Genomic DNA, 13,198 nt, shown 5'->3' with positions numbered 1-13,198 from the left:
GTCATAATTTTTAATGTTATTTTTACTATGATTACGAGTAAACAAAACATTTTAAAAATTCTTGTGGGGGGGATTGCCCCCTCCCTCAAATACGCCACTGATTTAAAGTATATATATATATATAAAAGTATTTATACTTATAACGGAAAATTTTTAAAAAATAAATGCTATCAACAAAAAAAAAATAAAAATAATTGTATAGATACCATTAAACAACCAAAAAAAACTAATAATGTTTGGACGTACAATAATATAAAACTTTATAGTAATTTTATAACGTTTATATATCCAAAAACAAAGAAAGGATGTATTTTTTTTTAATTTAAGCCCCAATATTGTTAAGTGAAATATTTATTTTCTTATAGTCTATGGACTGTGGTACACATAACTTTGCTACTAAATTATAGATTAAAATAATTTTCTATTATTATTTTCCTGCCCTGCACGCTGAACACATAATTTTGTTTAACTCTCTAAAATTACTTCATATCTCCCTCAATCTTTTTTCATACTGAATTCTAACTCTGAATTAATTATTCATAAAATTAATTTTATTTATATTAAAAGCTGGTTTCGTCATATAAAATTGTTGAGCTGTAAAAATGTTTTTATACAAATAACTTTAAAAAAAATTAAAATTTTTTATGTTTTACTCTTGGTTTTATATATTTGTATCATTTTGTATTTCGTTTTAAGAAGCATAACGATGAAAATCAAAAAAATGATGAAAGTGCAAATGCAAGCCAAAAAAAATGAGACAAATTTAGAAGTTATTACTTCATCTGATGCTCAATTTACAGGTATGTAAACATACAAAATATTATGATTTAGCTATAATATATGTAGGAATATATGCTATAAAGAAAATTATATAAAAATATAACATTAAATACCCGTTCATTTCAACAATACTAGATATTTTATAACTGCATACTCCCTACAATGCACACATTAATATTTACAACCAAATTTTGACTTGTTAAATTTTTTTCTGATATAATATGGATCAACTAACTACAAAGAAATATTATTAACATCTATTATAAAAACTGAATACAGGAAACCAACTTTTTGAAATGTATCACACATGATACTTTGTGCAGCTTAAACTTGAAAAATATTTTAGTATAATGAATTTAACGCAGTTTTCTGCATTTTATGTCTTTTAAATTCAACATTTATCGTCGATTCCACTCCGTATCAGGTATCGTTAAATTTATTTAAAATAAATGGTCTAAGCCACAGATGGAAAATAAACGATTTAAAATGTTTATTTGAACTAATAAATGGTAACATTGTTTGTCCTGAACTTGTTTTCTTATTCAATTTGAATATTTTTCAATGTATAAAATAAGGCCTATAAAAATATTTGATGTATTTCCACTAAAAACCAATAATTTATTAAATATGATAGATGGTTAGAATTATTTGTGAAGTTGATGTTATAATATATACGATTTTGTGAGTCAAACGTGAAATCTGGATTGTAGAATAATCGAAGTTTTCCAGTGGTTTTTTTACCGAAATCCCGTTAATATTTAGGTTATTATACGTGTAGGTTATTACTCGGTCATATTTATTAAACTAAAAGTTCACATTATTTTTCAATGGGAGGTCAAGACGTATCGCCGCTAACAATGGCGTTGGCAAGTATTACAGTTCCGAATGCACCTAAATTGCCTATACAGAGTGCCGTATGTCGATCTTCTATGTTGAGAATCGTGATGGTATTTCGATTTACAAAACGATATTCAACGGTTCACATTAGCACACGTATTCAAAATGTTAATTTCTTTGTTCTTCAGCTACCAAACAGTATTAAGATATAATTTAATTATTGCCTTCCGATCCATTTATATTATATGACGTACGTATTGATTAGGAAACGTTCACTTACAGTGTCGACCCAAGAGGGTGGTAAGCGGGGGCCCCACAAATTACGTATTACGAATATCACTTTATCTGTAATTAAAAATAATATAGTCCCAGTAAACAAATCGCAAACCGTGTGGTCGTGTGATTTTCACAGGAAACAGGTTGTTATCGACGAAAATTAAGACACTACCTAATTACGCATAGCTTTGATGTATTGTACGCACAAATTGTTTATCGTCATGTTTACATAATAAAAATAATTATTTATAAAAACATAAATTGGTCAATTTAAATGTATTGAAAAAGTATAAGCAAAATATTGCACTCTAAACATACATATAAGTTATGAAAAAATTATGAGCATAGAAGGTGCAGATAATTTTTATTATTTAATGCTAGTAGGACAAATATTTTATGTCCTTGTAAAAATCTACTCGGAATACACTAACATACTTACATACTTCTATATATGGAATACATTTACGTATACTGGTCAAACCGCGTACTTTTGTATCGGCGATTAATAGAAACTATATTAGAACTTCTACAGATCACGAAAATGTATTGAATATTCAGTACAATCTACTGCATTTCTTGCACGGTCATACTGGGATTCTTTTTGAGTTATCACTATTTGATATGAATTTTTCCTCGAGGACTTCTCGGATTTTATTTTCTACGCGCATTCGGTATGATTCACTAAAGCGGACATAGTCGTCATGCTCATGTGTGCAACTATGGGAAATCAATAATACAGTTTAAATACTAGTAAAAAATTGTAAAGTACCTGTACGTCTGATAGCCAGGTCGGGCGTACTGTTAAGTAAAAGACGTGCCTGTACTATATAAATCCATAGCCAAAATAACGCATAGAAGAGTCCAACAGGAAAGAAATACATGGACGGCGGTCAAGCGGCTTGGGTTAGAATAGGAAACACGTCTTCTTTTTCGGTTGTCCAAACGCATGTTTTCGAGTTTTACTGCGATCGATTAACTGTTTTTCTCCGATATTCAAGGTGCTCAGTTCGATTCTCAATCAGGTACGGTTTTTTGTAATTTTTTTTTTCCCAAAAAGTGATAGATTTTTTTTTTTTTATTTTTAAGCTAGAGAATTGTACAATCTGTAAAATTACGGTTTACAATAAGCACAAGTGTTAAGGGAGTTAGTATAGAAAAGACAAATAGTGGGTAAATTAACAGACAAGTCAAATAATTACTACTATTTACATCGATTCAGACAGGGGGCTTAAGTGAAGAGACCATCCATTGATGGGACTTCATGAAATTTTGTGGTGGAGGTTAGTCTAAAAGTAGATCACGGCACCATGTTCGTTTTAGAAGCCTTCTGTGGTCACCAGGAATAGTGGGAGAAGATAGTTTCGAAATTAAGGGATTACGATGATTCTGTAGGGTTGGAGTGCATGCGTTTGTAAAAAGTTTTGGCAACGTTTTTAACTGTTTGGATGGAAAGGTCTTTATGGAGAGTATCATTAGAGATATAAAATGGAGCTTTAGTTATTTGTCGTAAGCATTTGGATTGAAAAGATTGAATTTTATTAATATTGAAGGGTTTGGCAGCACCCCATAATTGAATGCCATATGTCCATATTGGTTTGAGGAGTAACTTATATAATAAAAGTTTATTTTTAAGGTTAAGATATTTAGATGTTAAGAGAAAATGTAATTGTCAAGAACAATTGTTTAGAGGAAGCCGTTTGGTGTGGATATGTGTTGCCCAGGTTAGCCGGCGGTCTAGGTGAAGATCTAGGTAGCGAATATTTTGGGCAGGTGGGATCGGAAGGTGATTTAAGTACACAGGAGGGCAAACAGCTTGTCGAAGCGTGAACGTGCAGTGGACGGATTTGTTTTCATTAACTTTTATCCCTCAATCTTTATATCATATTGATAAGCTATTAAGGTGGTTTTGGATGAAGTTTGAGGCCGTTTCAGGGTTTGAGTGGAGAGCCAGGAGTGCCTTGTCATCGGCAAAGTCTCCAGTAGTTGTATGGACAGTGGTAGGTTGATCAGAGATGAATATGTTTAACAGTAGTGGAGCTGCGACTGCTCCTTGGGGGACGCAAGCACAGATCGAAAAAATTTTAGATATGGCTGATCCTGAACGGACAAAGAAGTGTCTGTTTAGAAGGTAAGATTTAAACATTAAATAGTAATAAGGGGAGAGAATGGTTTTAAGTTTAAGGAGGAGACCTTTATGCCAGACTGTGTCAAAGGCTCGTGTCACGTCTAAAAATACACCTGTACAGTGTACATATTAGCTTTTTTTCCAAAGCGTAAGAGATGTTATCAATAAGGCGATGGATCTGGTAAATAGTTGAATGGTTATGTCGAAATTCGAATTGGTTGTTGGGTAGATTAGATTCAATGATGGGCAGGATGCGCTTAAGAATAATTTTTCAAAGATTTTTGAGAACAGCGAAAGAAGACTAATTGGTCTGTATGATTTAGGTGAGTCTGATGGTTTCCCTGGTTTGAGAATCATGATGATTACAGAAAACTTCCATAGGACTGGGAAATACGAAAGTTTCAACATGGAGTTATATATATACGTGAGCATCAGTATGGCTTTTTTGGCAGTTTTATAGCTACTTCAAATATGATTAAGTCATAACCTGGGGTTTTGCGACGAGGAGAGTGGTGTATTGCATGTTCAACTTCACTCGACGAATATGTTTAGGTGGAAGGGTCATAGGCAATGCGCAGGAGAGTGAGTGGATTACTATTTCAATTTGGGTTGGACATATGCTGTGTGGTTGAAAGGTAGAGGCGAGGTGGTGGGAGAATATATTTGCTTTTTCCAGATCAGTGATGGCCCATGATCCATCAGTTTTTTTCAGAGGAAGAAGATGAGGTTGGGAGCGAAGTATTTTTCTTGTAGTTTGCCACAGTGAATTGTCAATAGTGGATAGAAAAACAAGGTGCCTAGTAAATTTTTCTGACCTAATTGAGGCCAAAGTTCTTTTTAGCTTATTCGTTAGATTGTTGAATTTACGTTTATCGGAGAGATATTTTGTTCTTTGCCAAGTGGTGCGAGCTTTTCTTTTTTCTGAGATTAGGGCTCTAATATGGAGGGGTAGGTTCCTAGCATGGTCTTTAGGAGGAATTGGAGTAGAGGAAGACCAGGCTGCGTCTTGTATCGTTTTGGTGAGATGGTTTACGGCATCGTCAATGTCAATAATGGATTTAAAACTAATTTTGAGGTTGATTTGGGTGTCAATGGTTGATTTGAATTTACCCCAATCTATTTAGCCTTGAATAAGACTAGGTCTATCTTGTTTGTGAAGAGGAGCTGTATCAATTGTGAAGAGGACAGAAGAGTGGTCAGAACATAGGTCATCTAGGTTGGTTACCGTAGAATATAGACCGTTTGGTATTTTTGTTATGAAAATGTCAAGGATGTCCGGACTTTTTCTGGGTGAGGAGGGCCAGTAGGTTGAAGAGGGAGGGGAGTGTATTTTGTATTTTTTTATGTAAGCTAGCTATTTGTATGGCATTCCCATTGCATGTGTTTTGCGTTTATATCACCCCCTATTATAAATTTTTGTCCAAGGGTGGTGAAAAAATCATTAAGTTGGACATGGATTATTGTATGGCGAGGAGGGCTGTAAGCTGCGTAAATGTTAATAGGTATGCTATTTAATGCTAGAGATATGTCGCAGGCTTAAATATGAGGTAATTGGATACTGGGAAGAGGTTAGTAGATCAATGATGATCTAATTATGATAGCGGCTCCACCGTGTACCGTGCTATCTGGGTGGTTGGTTTTGAAGATTTGGTATCCAAGTAGATAAAAGTTTGAGGAATTAGTAAAGTGTGTTTCAGAAATGAGCGCGATATCGATTCTATTGTTTTGGAGTGTAGCTAAAATTTCATTTTTGTAATTCATGAGCCCATTCGAGTTCCAAGTGAGGATAAGAAGAGACTTGGATGTAGGGTTACTTTGCATTATTGATATTTGTGAGATTTGAGAGGACCGTTGTGAGGAGTGCTATAAGAGGGTTTAAAATGGCTTTAAACTCGTTTAGAAATTTTAGAAGCTCACCTTCATTGTTGTTGAGAGACGTGGTATTAGGTTTGGGAGGATGGTGACCTTCAGTTACATTAGCATATAAACGTGTCTGTGGCTTAGACGAGAATTCAGTAGCTGGGTGTTGTTGTGATTGTTCGACGTTGACGGTGGAGTTGAATTGCTGTGGTTGTTGAGGATTCTTGGTTGAGAAGTTGTTGTGCTTGCGAGTCAGTTGCTTGTATACTGTACATCCTTTATAGTTAGCTGGGTATGCGCCTTCGCAGAGGGCGCATTTAGCTGGAAGATCTGGTGATTTTGAACAAGTGGTAGAGAGGTGTTTTCCACCGCATTTGACGCATAGGGGGTTATGAGCGCAGTAGATACGAGTGTGGCCATAGGATTGGCAATTTTGGCACTGTGGTATTTGTCGCTTTTTATAGGGTTCTTCAATTTTTATTTTTGTGTGTAAAAGAGTTGTTATGGAGAAAATATTGCTATCACTATCATTTGGGTCTAGGTCGACAAAAAAAAAAGAGATAGCGGTGTTTTAGTTTGTTGGTGTCTAACATTAGTGACGTTTCTTACAGTAGCCAATTTCTGCTATTGCAGATGCAATGTCTTCCTCTGAAGTTGAGGGATGAAGGTTTCGAATAACTACTCTTAGTGACTTATCAGATTGTGGCTGATAGGTGTAGAATTGTGCTTTGGTTTCTTTTAGGAAATGGATTATGTTTCTATAACTGTTGGGAGTGTCTGCTTGGATTTTAAGATGATTAGTGGTCGACTTGCACGAGAAACTATCAGGGGCGGTGACTTCTGTTAGATGGTTGCGTAGTCCATGGTAGTCATGGACGCCTTTAATAAATATAGGTGGAGGAAAAATTATTTTAGGTATAGCATTGGTGGTATTCTGTTGCCCCTGATTTGAGGTCTCTGGTTGTGTGTCGATCTCGTCTTCATTGTCGGCGGCGGTATCGTTGTCGTTAACGGAGAGTGGCGCTAACCGGTTTGGTGTGAAGAAAAGTTTTGTTTTCTTAGGCCACAGTCACACGAGCGTTTTACTGTCGTGCGTTACGACGGACGTCACAACATCCGTTGTTGAATTATGTTGAATTATGTTACGACAGTCACACATATGGGCGCCTTCACACGTAGCCACTCGGCAGCGCTTCTTAGCAGCGCTGCTATTGGAAAAACATTAGTTTATATAGATGGTTTCACACACGACCACGGCCACTAATTTGAAGCGCCACAGACGGTGTCAGTGGCTGGCTTCGCCGCAGAACGCGGCGTCTAAATGTCGCGCTTCTCGAGACAGAACGTGTTTTTAGATTGGGGGTTTCACACGCAACCACAATCGCGCGTCTATTTTTGTAGCTGGTCAGCAGCGCGTCGGCAGCGCGTAAGTATTGCGATTAATCCGCACGAGTTCAATTATTATTTTAATATCAATTTTTATTGATCATTCTGAGTGCTGTCAATAGCTCTTATTTTTTATTTTTGATACCAGATAAAAGTTCTTTGAATGTATTTTTTGACATATGAAAATATGAAAAAAATTTTTCATCATTTCCTTCTATGTCATCAAATAGCGTATTAAATAATCCTCTGTTCGGTCTTTCCAGAAGCAGTGGATGTACCTAGAATCTTCTTGGTGTATTTTTACATTTTTTTTTTTTTTTAATTTATAACATCGCCAGCAATAATTCAGTTTCCACGTCCATTTTGAGACTGATGTGGTATGTTTTTGTCTTCACAAGCTGTCTACCGATACACAAAGTTTCAGCTAGTAATGAGCAAACCAAGACCAAGATAGATTTGCTATAGTAGCAGTCTTGGTTTTGGTCTTGCAGAGCCATTATAGTTTTTATCTTGCTGCAAGACTTGCGTTATTTAAAATTTAAAGAAAAAAATTATATCCCTATCTAGAGTAGGAGTTTGTAGAATTTTATAATTGTTTATTATCTTCAAGATTTAACTAGTAAAACAGCATATATATATATACAGCTGAAATACATCCAGTTTCTCTATAAGAAATAATATAATTTAAACAATCTTTAATAATCGAAGTTGCTGTTATTATGTTCACAGTAATTCCTTGCATTGCTTTACTGGCAACATTGATTTGAAATAGTAAACCGTACTACTTAGTGATATAAGAAATTCAAATTCACATCGGTTATCGACTAAACATTGCGCTTTATGACAAAGACCAGCTTCAGCATTTGGTGAATCAGAAATTTCTATTAGTGCGTTAACTATATTATTTGTTTCGTAACGTATTGCTTTAACGGCACTTTTACGGCTTTTTCAACGAGTTGTACATACTTGTTTGACAGAAATTCCTGATATCTGTCTTTTAAGAATTTCCCAACAACTCACAGGAGCCAAAAATAATACGTATGCACGTTGTATTAATCCAAATAAACTAATCCTTTAGAAAACGATGCACCATCAGCAACTACCAAATTTCAAAGAGTGACAACTGCATGGAATATAAAATGCTCTTAGATTCTTTCTTAATAATCTTGCCTGAACTCCTTGATTTTGTCCTTTCATGTTGGCTCCATTATCATATACTTGGCCCCTGCAATTGGCATATTCAATATTGTTATTTTTGAGTGTTCGCTACATGAGCTGTGAAATACGAGTATCTAACACAATAAAATCAGTAGCAGTTATAAATTCAATGAAATCTTCTTTTATAATCATACTATTTCCGACCTTCTCGACCGAACGGATAGTAAATTACATTTTTTCTGATTTACTTATATCTGATGTACAATCTATAATAATTGAATAATATTTAGCCTCGTGACGATTTGCTATAATAATACCACGAATGCCATTGGCCATTAAGTTTATCAATTGGTCTTGAATTTCATGAATGTAGCAATGTTTTTTTTACTCGATTTTTAAAGATATGATACGTAAACGTTCTGCCATAACATCATCGTACTCACCAAAAAGTTGAACTAAGCCTAAAATTTTCTATTATTTAGTTGAAATAATTTATCAAATGTATCTCTAAACTCCATATTGTGTTGAGTGAGGTATAAATTTATATTTATTAATTGATCAAAAACTTTTGTCCAGCGAAGACTACAGAGCGAGCATCTACACAAATAATTTTTTTTTAAGTGGGTTTCAGACTTGATCTATATACCAGTAGAAATAAAATTATATACAGAATAACAGAATAGTCACCCGACCAACGTAATAAAGATCACTGACCCTGGCACCACAAAGTAAAAAAGTTGGTGTCAAAATGATTTCACAATTTAGTAACCGATTCGTAATAATTCGTAACCATAAATTTAGAACTTGTAACTTAAGTATAATGCACCCACAAATAGAAAATTGTTTTTGGATTGTTATACTTAAGTTACAAATTCCAAATGTGTGGCTACGAATTATTACGAATTGATTACTAATTTGTGAAACCATTTTAGCACCAACTGGACGCGTTTTAGGTTTACAGCTACGACTAAAATACATAATCTACACCGTTCGTTTCGCTGGTCAATTGGTTTCGCAAATAGTTACGCATAACATTTAGAACACGAACGTTGTCTTTGCTGTTTGTCTTATTCGCAACAACGCTATTAGAGCCGAACAGTAGGTACGGATGTACTTAGGTGAATCGGACATAGATCTGTAATTTTCAATTCGCCTTCGGTCTTCAGGTAATACTTGATCAAGTCAAAGTTCGGGCAGAAGTTTGTAATGTTGAACGATATGACGTTTTCGCAATCGATATAATATTCTTTGCACTTGAAAACGCTGACTTTCACCTGAAAATATCGTTTCGAAAACGGTCTCGTGAACAACACCAACTACGCCCTCGTATTATTGACGGTCGCGCACTTGCAGTGACGAATCGAGTAGCGCTCTAGGGCGAAGAAGGGGATTTTCTATTTGGGTCCGTAACAATTCTCCAGTGTACCGCTGACATAGTTGGTAAGAACAATTGTTTTGGTCGGCGGCGAAGCCGTTACGATTCGACCGAGACAGAGTCCAAAGGAAACGGAAATCCCGCGTTCTTCCTGTGTCGGCCTGCCCAAATAACTACCCCCTCCTCGTTCCAATTACACCGACGACCCCTCCCGGGTAATGAAGAACTCCGTAGGGACGGGTTACCGTCGGCCATTGGTGAGGTGATACTGCCGAGTGCCTATGCCTTCGCGACCGTACAACATGAGAGTTTAGCGGACGTCGTAAGGGTGAACTTTGGTAAACGTCCTGTTGGTGTTTAACTGAAAGTACAACATGTGCTTGTTGCGCACCGAACGGATCCTAGAGTGGATGGTGCCCACCGACGAGTTCACGAAGATCATGTTGAACTTGGTGTAGCGTATCTCGCGGACCAGACTCGACCCGAACACGTTCACCAGACCCTGTTGCACGAGACGGATGCGTTAGAACCGTGTGCGGAGTATCTGGCAGGTTGGTCATATCCACCCTGTGCGTCTTCTCGCCCCGTCTTACCTCGTGTTTTGTGAACGCGAACAACGCGCACACCGTGACTACCGTCAAAGGGATCTCCTGCCAGTGCATCCTGTTTACGCGCGATACAGCAACGTCGACAATCCTTTCTCGCCGGAATCCTTCGGCCCGGAGTGTTCGTCACTACTAACTACGTCCTATACAGACCGCGGGCTCAATGCTCTCCAGGGGGTCTATTCTCAAACGTATCGAACCACGCTTTTGATCAATAGTTGATCGAAAACAATTTTGATTTCGATTGATAACAAAAATACTATTCTCAAACCGCTTTCGATCATTAGTTCGATAGGAATATTCGACAATATACAACGATAGTGAATTTGGTGTCGAAAACTGTTTTCGACACACAATTTTCACTGTAATCAACTAATTTATCAGTTTTTTCAATTTATTGTTCGTACTTGTATCGTATTTAGTACTATAATCTATAATTAATAATTAAAAGAGTATAGTTCGCGAACGAGAATGAATGTTTAAATATTTATCATGGCATTTGATGACGATTTTGAGATTTACAATATAATGCAAATTAATGAATTAGAAATTCAAAACGAAATTAATATTACTAATGAAGTAAGACGAGTTATGAAACAAGAAGATCCTTTTGGTAAGTTTTTATTTTATATATATATATTTAGTTATAAACAAATATATAATTGCTTTCCAAAAATTATCGATCATTATATACATTTAATTTTTTAGCACTCTCTGAACAACAGTTTATTGGTACTTATCGTTTAAGTAAGGTGCTTGTACAAAAGTTAACGGATGAGTTAAGTCCTTTCATGTCAAGTCCGTCAACAATTGCTGGACTAAGTATTCAAAGAAAGGTTAGTAATAGAAAATAATAGGTACATACAAATTTAAAATTTATTTTTAATTGATTTAATATTTTTTATTTTATTTTTTTGCTAGTTATTAACAGCTCTCAGATTTTTTGCAAGTGGAAGTTACCAGCAAGATATAGGGGAACACAGAGGTGCTGCTGTAAGTCAAGCTTCAGTTAGTAGATGCATTACTGAAGTAGCTAATGCTTTAAATGTTCCAGAAATACTTAATAAATATATACATTTTCCAAGTACTATTGATGAACTCAAAGAAGTTCGTTTAGGGTAAAAAATGTTTTTAAAAATCCTAATATTATAACCCTTATTATACTTATATTAATTTTAATGCTAAGGTTTTATGAAAAATTTGGAATACCTAGAGTCGTTGGTGTAATTAATGGGACTCATATTGCCATTGTACCACCTAAGTCTGACGAGCCTATTTATCCAGAACATGTATATATTAATAGAAAAGGGTATCACAGTATTAATACACAATTGGTATTTGGTAATTTAAAGCATGATAATATTATTTAATATTTCAGATAAAAAATATTGTAAATAAAATAATTTATACTATGTTTGATAAAGATTTGTGATTCAAACCTCCAAATTTTGAATATATGTGCCAAATTTCCAGGAAGTACATATGATAGTCATATTTGGCGTCTAAGTCCTGTATTAGGATTGCTAAGACATTTACATTTAAATGGACATACTTCATATTTTTTATTAGGTACATTTTATAAGATTATAAATTTAATGTATTGATTCATTTATTAGAAAATATTATAATTCTTAACATTATGTTATATTGATTATATCGCATCCTTCGTAAGCTTTACGTGGTAATCACGATAGAAACTTTTAAGAGCAATACTTGTACAATTGTATAACCATATTGATGAACATTGTACACTCGCATTTATCCCATGACACGTTTGACAGTCGATACGACATTACTCGTCTGAATGTTGCCTAATATTAAACAATAGTAGATATTTGACTACCGTCAACGGTACATATAGTTAAATAATTAATTCTTACTTGAAAAATCAAAAATAAATCCTCAATGTACATCATCATACATACATCATGTTAGTGCAATAATTGTTAATACACAAAAGACTGCTAATATTTAAAGCTTGATGAATTTTAAAAAAATTATAAAAACATTTAAAACTAGAATTTATTAATTTTTGATAAAATGAGGGGTTTACAGAAATTTCTATGAGGGATACAGCCCCCACATAATAAGGTACATTTTTTTATTTGTTTATTTATTTTTTTTAACAATAAATGGGTGAAAATCTTAAACAATGTAATGTGATAGTATAATACAGATAATACCTAATTGGTGACACACTTTATAAATGTATACATGTAAAAATATACTAAACTAAGGGTCATACCAAAATATTAAGATAAATAATAATGAATAGAATAACTACTATTTTATTGAGGGTAGTTAAAATAATAGGAACATAAAAGTGTAATGATATTTTACTTAATAATATAAATTAGATACCAAGTAAATATTAATAACTAGCAATCATTTATTTATTAATCAATTTATTTAATATTTTAGTTATATCTTTTATCCGCATTATTTTTCTAAATAATTTACTATTGGTAGTTTTTTAATCAATTAACATGTTCGATGGAAAGTAATTTATATAGAAATATTATTTTATGGATCCATGACCTTGAATTTTGTTTGTGATTTATTGAAAACAGATTTTAATACTTAAACAAAAAATTTCAAAGTGTCTTCTGAACTACTTTTTTTTTTTATAGCCAATATTTTATTTATAACATTTTTAAAAAAATTGAATATTACCTAGGTAATTTAAAAATATAAATTGTTTATGAAAATGTTATGTTAGTATTAACTTTGAAACTAGTAATTGGTTTAATATTTTTTATACTAATTTCAGTAATTATATTTTGACTCAATAATGTC

The 13,198-nt window shown here is 34.0% G+C and overlaps 1 protein-coding gene across 1 annotated transcript; it reads left to right on the top strand.

Annotated features, from left to right (window-relative positions):
• Positions 1-10,681: 10,681 nt before the first annotated feature.
• LOC112685982 (putative nuclease HARBI1) lies at positions 10,682-11,967 on the top strand (the record flags this gene model as incomplete). The annotated part of the gene is made up of 5 exons (XM_025558061.1): positions 10,682-11,015; positions 11,111-11,238; positions 11,324-11,520; positions 11,589-11,736; positions 11,827-11,967. Coding segments are annotated over exons 1-5 (735 nt in total), but the record flags the coding sequence as incomplete, so codon positions are not given.
• Positions 11,968-13,198: the final 1,231 nt, after the last annotated feature.

This window comes from Sipha flava, unplaced genomic scaffold (genome assembly GCF_003268045.1).
Source record: "Sipha flava isolate LNK unplaced genomic scaffold, YSA_version1 299_pilon_pilon, whole genome shotgun sequence".
Classification (NCBI taxonomy): Eukaryota; Metazoa; Arthropoda; class Insecta; order Hemiptera; family Aphididae; genus Sipha; species Sipha flava.
Note: the sequence above shows the minus strand (reverse complement) of the source record. Positions and strands in the feature narration are given on the sequence as shown.